Source organism: Hypomesus nipponensis, chromosome 2 (genome assembly GCF_054491055.1).
Source record: "Hypomesus nipponensis isolate SF chromosome 2, ASM5449105v1, whole genome shotgun sequence".
In the NCBI taxonomy this organism is placed as follows: Eukaryota; Metazoa; Chordata; class Actinopteri; order Osmeriformes; family Osmeridae; genus Hypomesus; species Hypomesus nipponensis.
Window position 1 is genome coordinate 3,993,374 of NC_140362.1, and position 15,247 is coordinate 4,008,620.

The 15,247-nt window shown below is 41.3% G+C and overlaps 1 protein-coding gene across 1 annotated transcript; it reads left to right on the forward strand.

The window, feature by feature from the left end:
- The first annotated feature begins 5,975 nt into the window (after positions 1–5,975).
- Positions 5,976–8,093, forward strand: LOC146300438 (phospholipase A2 inhibitor gamma subunit B-like). Its single transcript, XM_084702498.1, has 5 exons — positions 5,976–6,093; positions 6,334–6,450; positions 6,577–6,732; positions 7,025–7,135; positions 7,311–8,093. The coding sequence occupies exons 1-5, from the start codon at positions 6,048–6,050 to the stop codon at positions 7,508–7,510; spliced, it is 630 nt and encodes a 209-aa protein (XP_084558624.1). The 5' UTR covers positions 5,976–6,047; the 3' UTR covers positions 7,511–8,093.
- The last annotated feature ends 7,154 nt before the right edge of the window (positions 8,094–15,247 follow it).

Below are 15,247 nucleotides of genomic sequence, written 5' to 3' on the forward strand. Positions count from 1 at the left end.
AGCTTTAAATGCTAATAAGGAGGAGAGGGGCGGCAACATGCGCTGTTTACAACGGATGTATCGCGATGGCTCGTAGCCCCCGTTGCTGTAAGATGCCTCGAATTTAGCCATTCTCATCTGATTGCCCTGGTTTGCAGAGGTTCACACTCAGTCACAGATATTGCGCCATAACAACCGGGCACAACCCCCCACACACACATACACAATCTAGGACACACAAACTGGAACTTGTCCTCTGCGTTTCTCCCATCCATGACTGCCCTCCTCCCGGGACAGTCAGGAACAGTGGGCAGCCTTTGTTTGCGGCACCTGGGGACCAGGACCAAGCGCTCACCCACGTCATGGCCAGGGACACGGGCAGTAGAGTATTTGTTCTGCATGTTTTTTTTGTGTGTGTAGGGGTTATTAGCAGAGGAACCCCTAGGTGAGCACAGGGAGAACATGCAAACTCCACACAGAAAGGCCCAGAAGATTACCCACCTGAGCACCGGTGGGTCTCAATCAGGAATCGAATCCAGGACCTTCTTGCTGTGAGGGAACAGTGTTAGGGCTAGTCACTACACTACTCTAAAGTAAAAGCTCTGAGAGGGAGGGGGTGTGGCAACAGTGTTAGGGCTTGTCACTACATTACTTTGAAATAAGAATGCTGTGATTTGTCTAGTTACACCAAGAAAGACAGCATGCATATAATCAGGTACAAAGCCCCGTACAATATCAAAGTATGGCACGTTAATAAGTTGTGATGGACCTTTAACTCCTCTTTCAGGCCTACCCTCATAAGGCTGCTTCCATGTCTCATCATAGACTTTGAATCTCTGTCATTATGTGCTGAGGCTAACAGTGAACTTAACCCGTTTTACAACACTTTTAATTTTTTTGACGTAGTGTCCACACATTGTACAGAAGTTCTTTGAGGTTTAATAGTACATTTCTCTCTCTATTCCTTCAACAAACAGCGTGAAAATAAGAAATTAAAAAGACAAAGTTGAAATTATTGAGGTGCAACCTGTGACTTTCCTCTGCAGCCATTCTCTTTTCTCTGACCCACAATGCCCAGCTCAGATCATGGTGGCCTTTTACAGCACCACTGTCGAAAGTATACTAACCTACTGCATCTCTCCGGTTAGACCGCAGCACACAAAAGAGGCCTCTAAAGGGTCATCAACACATCCCAAACAATCACTGGCTGCTCCCTGCCCTTCCTGGAATCCATTACCCCCTCCCTCTACCTTAGCAGGGCCAATTACATCTTGAAAGAATCCTCTCACCCAGGCCACCCCCTGTTTACTCTCCTGCTGTCAGGCAGACGGAACGGATCCTTTAGAGCAAGGACCACACGTCTTAAGAACAGTTTTTTCCCGACGGCCATCAGAACACTAAATAAAGACATACACTAAACACTAATCACTTTATTGACTACGTCACACATATCATCTCAGTCACCTTACACATGTGTATGAACAAAACTGTTGTATTTATTGTAAAGCACCTCAGGGAAGTACTGTTGATATATTTATTGTTCCTCAGGAAAGTACTTCAATCTATACCACCGCACTTTGTTAAAATATATATATCTATTTTTTAAGCTATTCGTACTGTTTTTTGGTAGTTATATTAGTTAGTTGGTAGTTATATTTGGTAGTAATATTGTTATATTTAGTTATATTTGGTAGTAATATTGTAGTTATATGTTGTCGTTGTGTTAAATGTTGTCCTTCGTTGCACCAACAGGAGAAGCACTCCAAATTTCGTTGTATGCAAATACAATGACAATAACGGCTTTTCTATTCTATCGCATGACTCGACAAAAAAACCACACTTACCTAATAAAAGCATTATAGCAGTAACCAAAACATATTTCTAATTGGTATACTTTATTTTCCTTACCATTAAAATCCTTTGTTAGACTAAAACAGTTAAATTAATTTACATTAAATAATATTCTTAAATAACTGAAACCTGTATCTTCAAGACAGTCACACTCCCACCAAATTACAATGATTTATGATAACTTCAAACATTTAAATCCAGTAATTTCTAGAACCAAGTAATTCCTGTAAACACTTAGACCAAGTCTGATACCTTATCTCTATGCGGAAGTTTTAGTGAATTGTTGACTATCCTTTCCTGGCTTTCCATTTTGTATTTTTATTGTGGCCTTTCACACCAGTCCATATTTGTCTTGACAAATATTAAGTACTTTTCCAAGTCTCCACTCATTGCGTGGAATCCCTTCCTCCTTGACAATAACAACATCTCCAATATTCACGTTCTGGGGAGTGCCAGTGTTGTCTGGGGGTGATGTTTCCTCCATTTACTCCAGAATTTCAATATTCAAATATTGTACTCTGCCCCACCTTGTCTTAAGATACAAATCTTCTGCTACGAATTTCCCTGGGGGAGGGAGAGGAACAAAGGCTTTCATGAACACTAAGTGATTTGGGGTGAGTGCATGGCTCTAAACCTTTTGGATCATTTATACTGTCAAGGGTGAGAGGCTATTTATGATTGACATGGCTTAATAAAAGAACATTCTCAAAGCTCAGTGATTTTGAACAATAGTTCAGAGGAGAAAATAGCTGCGGCGACTCCACCTTTTTTTGATTTCTAGAAACTTGGCGAAAGCTGTAACCGGGCGGACACGCTTCTATCAAAGTTGCTGTTGCCGTGTCATTGTTTAGCCAGGTTTCTGTTAGACAGATGCAATCTAAGTTGTTTTCTTTGACCAGATCATTAACTAGAGATGTTTTGTTATTTAGTGATCTAACATTTAGAAGGGCCACTTTCATGAAGGTGGGGAGACAGTCAGTATCTCTGATGGACGTGGGGAGATGATTCCACCATTGGGGAGCCAGACAGGAGAAGAGCTTGGGTTGGAAGCGGCGCTCTTGAGAGGTGGGACCACCAGACGGTTGTCAGAAGAAGACCGTAGGTAGAGGGTGTGGGTGTAAGGCTGGAGGAGATACTGGATGTAGGCCGGTGAAGACCTGTTCACTGCTCGGAAGGTCAGTACCAGGGGGGATGAGGAGTGGGGTGACATTGGAGCGTCTGGGTAGGTTGAAGACCAGATCACCTGCCACTGTCCCAAAGGTACACACATGCTAGAGGGAACGATGGTCCTCTGGAGCAAAGACAGCCCAGCCAGGCCCAATGACCAGACTCTGCCACCCGTAGTCCCCCTGTTGTAGAAATTTTGGGCCTATGTACAATGTATGTGTTTAGGAAAAGTTTCCAGTTGGATAAGAAGCTTGATACAATGTATGTTGATTCGACTTCATTTGGTAGACATGCCACCTGTAGTTTTATAACACCTAACTAGGAGACATGAAGTTTAGGAGACAGGAAGTCTAATTCTTGTTTGAAGATGGTCACACAAAGGACAGTCGACCATTTGACTGGTCAACCCCTGTGGATCTACTGCTCTGGAGAGAGCCAGACAACAAAGAACTTTGGGACTCTTGGTGGAGATGTATTGTTTCAAGCTTTCACTAAGTTGAGTTAGCCAATCACAGAGTTTGCTATATTGATTGATTGATCTTACAGAATGCCATTGATCTAAAGTTTATATAAGGTTGAGCATGTGTGATAGTTGGCTATCACTCTTACGAACGATCTGTGTGAACGGCACCTCCTTCGTTAATGACTGATCACAAAGTACTTTGTTTAAAACATATGTATTGTATAGTCTAAGTAAATTGTATTGTAACCATATCCCTTGACTATTCAGATCTACACAGTGCCACTGAAATTCTTCCATAACACCCCGCACCACAGTGGAACAGGTGTTGATTCTAAAGAACCCTCTGCTGAAAGAACGACTCCTGAGACTGAACGAGAAATGGAACAAGTGCACCCTCACCATGTGGCCAAAACATGGAACATTTGATCTAAGCCTGTGTGATGACATGCAGGTTCTCATAAATAACGATACTGGGCGGGGTCCGCCCAAAGAGAGACTGAGAAAGAGGGAGGAGGAACTGGGTGCACTTGTACCTGTGACACCCTGAGAGAATCCAGTCTTGCTTCCCATACTGACAATATGACACTGACAGGGAAATAGGTGGCAGACCAGCCCCCACCCTAAGGTGGTCAAATGCTTACTAGCTCTGCCCTAACCAGAAGGACTCTTGATAAGGGAGGGGCAGAGGCAGTGCCAGACCCATTAGAGGCAAGCAACAACATGACAAAAGCCAGTCTGACGGGCCCACAACTAAGTAATAAGTGACAACAAAAAATTGGTCTATGCTCTCCAAAATTAGAGTACAGGTTAAGGCAACATTAAATCAATGATTACCAGGTTTAGTGGATGGGTATAAGACACACTAGCCAAATATCAACCTGCACAAACAGTAATAAGGTTTCTGACAAGGGAGATTATTCCATACATTTGGAAGTTTAACGATAATGAGCTCAGACAATGGTAAAAGCTTTTGTTGAAGACAATTATTTTGTAGAAGTGCTTAATGTCTAGAATACACCATGGGATACTTCTGCAGGAAGAGAAGGAGAGAGAGACGGATCCTCGTGGTCTCCTGTATCCAGCCTGGTGACAACGTGTTTGTCAAAGTCTACCAGAGGAAGTGGAACACTACTCACTGAGAGGGTCCACTCAATGAGAGACGAGCAACTATGACCGCAGTACAAGTTGAGCGGTCAACCATGTGGTTTCATCTGCATCACTGTGTTAGAGATCCCAGTTCAGACTTGACCACCCCAATTGATTCTGTTATGGCATAGGACGGTGCTGTCCTGAAAGAAAGTACACAAATGACTTTGTTATTCTCAGTCCTAGGACTGGGCCTGAGAATGAGGGTTGAGAACTCCCAGCTGGGGGTGCCCCAGAGGAGGAACGTCAGGGTTGCTACCCAGGACCAAGGACCAGGTCCAGGGCTTGGAAGTCTTACCAAGCCACCTTGACAAGAGCAAAAGAGTCACTCGAGCCAGCTCTCGAAAAAGGATCCTGCTAAAGGAGGCGGTAAAAACTAAACTGCCAAGTAATCCGTTCCTTGGTTGCGTTTGCAACTGGGCAAAGGAGGTGGAGGTGAGTGAAACTCAGATTTGGTGGAGAAAGGGATCCACAGCAATAATTTTGATTTGAAATGTATTCGCCAAAGTAGAAAGGTTTGCACTTTACCACATAGCACTTATTGCATTATGTATCCATTTTTTATCCAGTTTATTTCTTGGAGAGGGTTGGTTAAGCCTCTGAGGGAGGAATTATGTTGTCGCTAAACTGTCTGACTGTCCTTAGATAAACCCAGAAACCATGAGGTTGAAAAGTGAAAACAACAGCTGACGTATGTTAAACAAGTAACAGTCTTAGTTTGAAGTTCGATCTTCAACAGATATTCGGACGCCCAGTATTGTGTTATTTTAACCGCTGTTTAGCACCGCTACGACCAGCCGCATTGGCAATGCTTTTGGCTTCCGAAAGAACGCGTATGTTTAGGGACTATCAACAAGTTACACATTACAAATGTCAAAAGTCAATAGCTTTTCAACAACATGAACTAGGAGCGTCAAAATAATGTTAAACTGTTGAACATGTATGCATTCATGCTGCACAGCCTTTCTTTTGTTCATTTTCATCTCAGGTTATTAAAAATAAATTTCTTAGTACAAACAAATCTCCAAACTTCAATAGCTTTTAGGTCATGTGACCTGTATCCCTCAAATCCATTTCAGAGTGTTCACTGAATATCCATACATGTTGCACAGCCTTTAGTTTTTTTTATCTTTATCTCACACTATTTTAGATTAATTTTTTAAAGTTTGAAACTTCAATGGCTTTTTGGTCATGGGACCTATATAGGCCTACCTCAAGTCGATTTCAGAGTGTTCACTGACTATGCATACATGTTGCACAGTCTTTAGTTTTTTTCATTTTCTCACACACTTCTGCCACGGGGTGCGACCCATCAAAATCTCCTGCAACCCTCTTGCCACGCCATGAATATTTTTCTAAATCCGCCCCTGCCTTTCAATATTTAAAGTCAACCCGCGCGCTGCCTCAGTCGGACTTTCATAGATCATCAATTTGCATCACAATGCATTTCGTTGTACTTTTCGTTGGGTGTGCGCTGTTTTCCACAGGTACGTTGCAATACACTATAGCCTATCCAAGACTGGTTTCAGCTCAAATATATTAGGCTACCTATTGCTGTAGATTAATAGCCAAAGGTTTTGGTTGTGATTTCCAAATAAAAGTAGCCTAACCCAACTAGAATCGTTGATGCAAGCCTTCTATTTTGTTTTAACATTATAACAGGTCTATTGTCAATGTATTTGTTTCTAATAATCAAAATAACCTGTTCTGATACGCCCATATTTTAGCCTTCACACTCAACTGTTACGAGTGCTTACCCGGGGCAGATGGATTATGCGTGGAGACCCAGAAGACATGTCCCAGTTCCACTCAATGTGCAGCAATGAGGGTCATATCTTTCACGGGTCAGATACTTTGATGCGAAACTAATTTAATTTGTATTATGATGTAGCCTATATTGGCTTTATCACAATACAGGTGATCCTGTTTTGAATTACTGTAGGCCTAATTGTTTTTCATGCATCAACTAGCGCCAGTACTCGGAGATATGATTGAAGATACGACCACGAAGAGCTGTGCTGAACCTACTGACTGCCTGACAGGGTCAATTAACTTTGGCATCACATGGACATCTCTAAATCGCATGTGCTGCACCACGGACCTCTGTAACTCTCAGCGTGTCCAACGTTAGTCTTTACGTGTAAACCAATATTATTGTTATTACGTTAAATCTATATGATGTATTTTTAATAATAATTTGGTTATATTATTATATAGAAATGCTCGTAATATTATATTTTTGTATATTTGTTATATTGCACCACCTAGGCCTATATAAATCGTCTTCATCTAAATTGGAATGTGACACTTATTGACAAATTCAAGTCAAGGAGAAAAGGATTGTCATGTAATTGTGCAATATGAGAACTTTCCACAATGTCTATAGCCTATGGTAACTTCAGGGCTTCTGCTCCACAGAATCCAGAAGTGGTAAACCAAATGGGAAACAGTGCTTCACATGCAACGGCCAGGATTGCCTCACCACTCTAAACTGCCTGGGGGATGAGAATAGCTGTTTCTCCACTATAAGTAATGTTTCATATGATTGGTTCTCTATTATTCCCAAATATTTCCAATTCCACTCATGACAGTGCTTGTTGTTTTATATATCAAATTATGTTCAGAAAAATGCATCTTTGTCTGTGCACAGCACAGGTGTGACGGTAAACCGAGGGAATAACAGTGCTTCTTCTTGTGTTTGTAGCTGAGGTCTCAGGCCAGAAGGTTTCCTTGAAGGGATGTGCCAGCAAGAGTGTGTGTACAGGGGCCCTGTCAGCTCAACTGCCAGGCACGAGCTTCAAGCTGGACTGCTGTGACGGCAACCTGTGCAACGACGCACGGAGCCTCACCGTGAGCCTGCTGTTCCTGGTGGCCCCCCTGCTCTCTGTCTCCCTCTTCCACTGAGAAGCACAGTCCCATGATGATGCACCTCATCCAACCATCTTTCTCTGCAGCTTTCTTCTGTGCTCACAATCTGCTCATCCTCTGCCCTGTAACACCCCTCCCCATCATGATCACATCCCTTTGCCATCTTTGTTTTGAGACTTTTACATAATGTGGTGTCTAGGGGATATTTCTAAGACTTTTTTTTTTACAGTGTTTTTTCCAGAACTCGATCTGTTCATCATGTCTTGTGATCCACACCCATATTTGGAATGCACAACACACCCCAACATCCTCTCTCTCCCCCCTCTTCCCCAATAACATGACTATCCCCAAAAAGTGTTATATACTGAAGCCAACTGAACACGCTATGCACTGTACCCAGATCTCCAATTTGTGACTATTTTGAGTCATTTAATAATGACAATGAGAATATATTGTTCTATCATACACATCCATTTTTGCCAGGGCTACAGCCCGAACATTTTGAGTGTAGCCCTGAATATAATTTTAATATCTTAACAACAAAAAACTATGATGTGATGATGTGTGAGTTTTTGTAACATGATGTAACAGTCTGTCAAAATAAATGTTGTGTCTAGCATGTCAGTGAACATTTCTAGCTCTGACTAACTGTCTGAGGGGGTGTGGGTCTGATGGTCTGCGCTGAGTGACCTGTTAGGGTAGCCTGCACCCCTGGAACACAGAGTTTTACAGACCTGCAGTTTTTAATGCATCCTATAGGGAGAGAAAAGGTTTATGGGGGACACAAAGAAGGACTGCTAAATGTATAATCTTTGATGGGTAAACCAAAACGCAAAGAAAATTGTATATTTTAGGGTAGTCAAGTAATTTATAATTCTGATAAGACAAGACTGTTTGCCTATTTACCTGGTTTCCCCTAAAGTCGACGCTGGAAACATACACATTTTTAAACCATGGTTTGGGTGGACGGATGGTCGGATAGTTCACGCCTCCGCTTTGTCCATTATTTTATTATATTGTACACCACGTTGTGCATTATCCCTTACATAACCGTTCCTAACATAAATGTGGACGCGTTGATTGGTTATGTCAATTTAAATATAAACGTTGCATGAAGATAGGCTAAGACAGTATAATGATCTGCACTGTGGATTAAAACACCTGTAGATGTTTCCTGTTTGTTTTCATATATAGCCTAAAGGAGACAATTTAGTGTTTTTGTTAATTGAAACATTACACACAAAGTTGGATCAGATGGACAAGGCAATGACATGATCTGCTACTGTAGCCATAGAGCTTCATCAGAGACAGTGCAATTGAATTATATTAGCCCATCAGACATTTAAATTTAGTCATTTAGCAGGCACTCTTATCCAGAGCGACTTACAGTAAGTACAGGGACATTCTCCCCGAAGCAAGTAGGATGACACAATGTCATCTGGCACAGCCAGGAATTAAACCAACAACCTTCTTATGAATATCCCGACTCCCTAACCACTCAGCCATCTGACCCCAGACATAAGCTGCAGTTGAATCATCTGCACCTTTGCTGAAATATCTGCTATACTCACTATTGATTGTCATAGAGCTACAGAACAGTATCATACATAGTCTTTTATGACAACAAACACAACCCGCCTTTCTAATATTCCAAGATACATTTATTTAGCCATCTGATAAGAAAAAGACAAAGTTTCCTCACTGAAAAGAACAGCTAAAACCAGCCTAGGCTGGTTGGCTCTGTGCTGGTTTAAGATGGAGTTGACTGGTTTAAGATGGTCTCCCAGCCTAGCCAAGTTGATGTTCATTTTTTCCTATATACTAATTAATCAGATCGCTCCGACTGACAATGGTAATTACAAGGGTAGCCAGGCAGGCTGGGTAGCATAGCTTAAATGCTTATTTCAGTTGTTAATAATCTAAAATATATCTGAAAATTCTAAAACAAAATTCTTAAACTGGTTGCACAAATCAATGATAACAGAAAATCTGTAACACTTTCATTGTTCAGCAAACCTGTGCCACACCAATCTAATGGGACAACAACACAATATAAGGGAAAAGGGTGTAACCTTGAGAGTTCACAAACCGATTCACATCTCATTGTCTAACCAGCAATAAACTGAGGGCTGGGAGAGATTGATCTGACAATCATATACTTGTATTTGACTCAGATCACCTGCCACTGTCCCAAAGGTACACACATGCTTGAGGGAACGATGGTCCTCTGGAGCAAAGACAGCCCAGCCAGGCCCAATGACCAGACTCTGCCACCCGTAGTCCCCCGCACCACAGTGGAACAGGTGTTGATTCTAAAGAACCCTCTGCTGAAAGAACGACTCCTGAGACTGAACGAGAAATGGAACAAGTGCACCCTCACCATGTGGCCAAAACATGGAACATTTGATCTAAGCCTGTGTGATGACATGCAGGTCCTCATAAATAACGATACTGGGCGGGGTCCGCCCAAAGAGAGACTGAGAAAAAGGGAGGAGGAACTGGGTGCACTTGTACCTGTGACACACTGAGAGAATCCAGGCTTGCTTCCCAAACTGACAATATGACACTGACAGGGAAATAGGTGGCAGACCAGCCCCCACCCTAAGTTGGTCAAATGGTTACTAGCTCTGCCCTAACCAGAAGGACTCTTGATAAGGGAGGGGCAGAGGCAGTGCCAGACCCATTAGAGGCAAGCAACAACATGACAAAAGCCAGTCTGAAGGGCCCACAACTAAGTAATAAGTAACAACAAAAAATGGGTCTATGGTCTCCAAAATTCGAATACAGGTTAGGCAACATCAGGTTTAGTAGATGGGTTAAAGACACAACAGCCATATATCAACCTGCACAAACGGTAATAAGGTTTCTTACTAGGGAGATTATTCCATACATTTGGAAGTTTAACAATAATGAGCTCAGACAATGGTAAAAGTTTTTGTTGAGGGGTCAACCCTGGTTTCATCTGAATCAATGTGTTAAGGATCCCAGTTCAGACTTGACCATGCCGATTGACTTTGATTTCCATGTTACAGCACAGGACCTCTCCTGAAGGAAAGTACACACATGACTATGTTATTCTCAGTCGTAGGACTGGGCTTGAGAATGAGGGCTGACAGGTCCCTGCTGGTGCTCCCCAGAGGAGGAACATCAGGGTTGCTACCTAGGACGAAGGAACAGGTAGAGGGCTTGGAAATCTGACAAAGCCACCTTGACAACGGAAAAAGAGTCACTCAAGCCAGCTCCCGAAAAAGGGATCGTGCTAAAAGAGGCGGTGGAAACTCAACTGCCAAGTAATCCATTCCTTGGTTGTGTTGCAACTGGGCAAGGACATGGAGGTGAGTGAAACCCAGATAGATGTGGTGGAGAAAGGAATGCACAGCAATAATTTTGATTTGAAATGTATTAGCCAAAGTAGAAAGGTTTGCACTTTACAAGATAGCACTTATTGCATTATGTATCCATTGCACTGTAATAATTGTTTGTATTTTTATTTTGTGTGTATTATTTTTCATCTAGTATATTTCTTGGAGAGGGTTGGCTAAGCCTCTAAGGGAGGAATTATGTTGTCACTAAATTGTCTGACTGTCGTTAGATACACCCAGAAACCATGGGGTTGAAAACAACAGCTGACATATTTATACTCGTTCAAGAGCAATGGGTAACTTGCGCACATGAGTCATGCCCGAACAAGAAAACCGATTGAGCACTATGGGATGATAAGGTAGGGCTGGAGCCTATTGGCAGAGACCTGAATGAAACGGCCTGAAAAAAAACGTTACTGTCTGGAAAAAGACAGTGATCAACATTAGAGAACTACAACCATTGTGTCACGAAAGCTAGAACCGTGGTAAAGTTGGTTGGAAGACTTCAGGAAGAATACAGCCCCACTCACCCCCATCACCCTGTGCAACTCCCCAGTCAACACTGTGGAGTCCTTCCACTTCCTGGGTACTATCCTCTCCCAGGACCTCAAGTAGGAACTGACCATCAGCTCCCTCACCAAGAAAGCACAAAAGAGGATGTACTTCCTATGGCAGCTGAAGAAATTCAACATGCCAAAGACAACGATGGCGCACTTCTACACAGCCATCATTGAGTCATGCCTCACCTCCTCCATCACCGTCTGGTACGCTGCTGCCACTGCCAAGGACAAGAGTAGACTGCAGCGTATCATCTGCGCTGCTGAGAAGGTGGTTGGCTGCAGTCTGCCTACCCTGGAGGACCCTGAGGCGAGCGAGGTAGATTGTGGCCGACTCCTCCCACCCTGGACACTGTTCCAGCTACTCCACTCCGGCAGAAGGCTGCGGTCCATCAGGACCAAAACCTCACGTCACATCAACAGTTTCTTTCCGACCTCTTCTGGCCTCTTCAACAAGGCTAAGGACTCTTTAACTATTATCTATTATTATTCCTTCCGACACACCTGTTGCATTACGCGCAAGCCAACTTTTTTGCACTATTGCCCATACATATGCTTATTATAATATGATCATATTTATATATTTGTTTTAATATTTAACCATTTAGAATTTAAATTGTTTTATTTTTTAGATTGTTATTTCCTAGGTTTAGTTAGACAACTGTAGTTTTATACTTTTTGATTGAAAATCTGTATGTTTATTGTTTGCACCTTCCGGCCACAGTAAATTGCATGTTTGTGTTAACCTTCTTGGTGAGTAAAAATGTATTCTGATTCAGATTTTCCTCTGACACTATTGTAGCTGAATTTCTGAATGTTTGAAACGTCAAAAGCTTTTCGGTCATGTGACCTGTATATTTCAAAGGCCTGTTTAACTGCTGACAAAGTACATTTGCACATGTCCATTTAGAGGCTGAGACTTTCTCTCATCCAATCACAATTTGTGCTAATGACAGTGACATATCCAAACCCTTTGACTCCAAGGAAGTGGAGTAAGGGGTAAAACCCAAAGGCCAATTGTAAAGTGGACTGGTAACTTGTCACACCGGGCAAATGCCTGGCTGGCTGAAGCACTTTTTGGGCCGGTGTAAAATAAAAACGTGATAAGAAGAATAACAATTTGCCCATTGACTGGCCCATGAACCAGGGAAGGCATTGGTTCTTTTTATATGCTGACACTGGGATAGCCTAATCATTTCTCTTACAAGTCCCCACCCATTCCCCTTATTAATATGTTTCTTGTGAGTCAGATGCCATGGCCCAGAGACATACATCTGTGGAGCTAGTGCACATGCTATGACAACAACGAAGATGATAATAAACCACACAAATGAACGTTGAAAAACGATGTACGAGGACAGCTTTGGACACAGTCATTGTAATCAACAGAGTTTCAGAGAAGCATAAGCTACTAAAGAAAATGCTTTTATTGTAAAGGGAGATGAAATTGTTGGTATTGAGACACAATAATTGAATATTGTATCTCTGTACACTGGAGATAATGTGATGATGTGACACATTCCCCATACTTTGTACATACTTAAAAAGTTTACTATTTACTTAGGCCTACTTTTATTTCATTACATAATTTCAAATTATACTTTAACTTTCAGTAAAGCATCTTTGACAATTGTACGACTACTTGAATATGGAGATTGGGCCTACTCCACTGCCCCCTCTCACCACCAGGGAGTCCGTCAAGAGTGAGTGAATACACCGGTCCACTTGCACCAGCACAATTGTATACAGCACTAACTAGGCACAGATCCTGCTGTTAAAGCAGATCACTAGATCCAGCTCTTTGAAGACTGCTATATTAAACTATGAACAGCTATCACTTGGGTCAACTGGACACCAAGGACATCAAGACTGCACAAGACTGGACTCCTGGCTTCACCTTTGCTTTATCAGTCAGTGTTGTCCAGTTGGAACAAGCACTCACTAAAATGGCTTAACCATTTGCAATGCATTGTTCTTGTTTTTGTCATATCTCTGATTATTTGTCCTATCATCTAGCCTTTTCTATAGAAAATCATAACTTTTGTATTTTTATTTGATGTATATTCTTGTAGTTTAGTAGAAAAAAAGCTCCATAGTATTAGTTGTTGTGGAGCCTTATCCGAAAAATACAGTATTCTGTAATGATTACAAGAATCTTCTGCCTTTTAAAATAGTAATTAATATTGATAATATTATAATTTATTTAGTTATTCAACACGTTATATCTTGGTAATAAATGGGGTGGATTTCTTAGTCCTATTAATAATCACATTCTACACACACTTGACTACACTACATGACAACCTCCGTTTTAGACAGTAGGCTACATATATATAGCTTACATTTAACACCAAATATTTATTGACAACACAAAAAACTGTATTTAAAAACATACAAATACACTGCAGAGTGTGTTGTCCACACGAGTAAAGTGTAAGGAATTCTACGTTGCATTGGGTAAGAAACAGTTTTTAAACCACGGGTTTAGATAGTCTTTTTCTGGAGGTTAGCGTACACCTTCAATCAGTAGGTTTAGAACAGCAAATCAAAACGCAAGGGGATGAGTCAGCTGGTCAGCTGTTTCTGTGCCAGAAAGAATGTAACCAGTTGAGACGACAAATGCGCATCGTGTTAACTGGGTCTTTATTCAACTACTCAGTGAACACTTTAAGGGTGACATGTGACATGACCAAAACTCTATTAAAGTTTAAAATACTAATGAATTCATTGAAAAAAATGTGAGGTGAAAATGAGAATACTAAAGGCTGTGGAACATGTATGCATAGTCAGTGAACACTCTGAAATAGATTTGAGGGTAATAGGTCACATGACCATAAAGCTATTGAAGTTTGAAATACTAAACAATTCACTGAAAATAGTTGGAGTTGAAAATGAAAAAACTGAAGGCTGTGCAACATGTATACATAGTCCATGAACACTCTGAAAAGTGATTTGATGATGATAGGTCACATGAACAAAAAGCTATTGAAGTTTGAAGATTTATTTTGAATTAAAGAATATTTAGTTACAATCTGATATGAAAATAAACCAAATAAAGACTGTGCAATGTGTATGCATGCATTTTGAACATTTAAACATAATTTTTATGTTCCTACTTCATGTTGTTGAAAAGTTATTGACTGCTGAAATTTGAAATGTGTCATTTGTCGATGGTCCCTAAACAGACGTGGGCATCTGAATATCTGTTGAATATCGAACTTCCAACCAACTTTAACACGGTGAGGTAGGCTACCGTTTGAGGGTTACAGTTGTGTTGTAAGAAATGCGTAGGAAGTGCACATTTATAGTCGCAGGAGGACATCACTAGTTTCTCACATCACTCTGGTGTGATCCTGGTCCTCTCTTCTTCCAGTGTCTTCCGCAGTTTAATTTAAATTACAATTAGTAATTTAGCAGAACAACGGGGACAATGTAAGAGATAAGACATAGACGGTGAAACTTCACGTTTCTTTCTTTAATTCAGTCTGCAAACAGCAAAGAACATTCCTCTCCCTTTTCAAATCAACCCCCAACCTCCGGTCTCTCTTTTCTTCTTAAAGGGGCAGGAGAACAAATAACTACAAATGAAAATACACAACAAACAAAATAACAGTGTATTCAATTCGATGTTGCACTTACAAGACTGACATTTGCAAATGGTTGTTTGTTGGTGCATACAATGTCGCAAACTTTTAGCACAGGGTGAGTTCAGATAATGTGGGACATCAGGTAAAGTGGGACAGTTATGCATTTTGATGATTTAATGTGCAAAACTGACATCCAATCACCTGAGCAGATCTTGACTCTAAATACAACACTTGGTCACTATGCAGTGGTTTTTATTTGTCTGACAT

Excerpts from the sequence above, each read along its gene's own strand:
- LOC146300438 (XM_084702498.1), top strand. The coding sequence starts at position 6,048 with ATGCATTTCGTTGTACTTTTCGTTGGGTGTGCGCTGTTTTCCACAG. Across the intron at positions 6,451-6,576 it reads GAGGGTCATATCTTTCACGG|CGCCAGTACTCGGAGATATG; the intron begins GTCAGATACTTT and ends TGCATCAACTAG. Across the intron at positions 7,136-7,310 it reads TAGCTGTTTCTCCACTATAA|CTGAGGTCTCAGGCCAGAAG; the intron begins GTAATGTTTCAT and ends TTGTGTTTGTAG.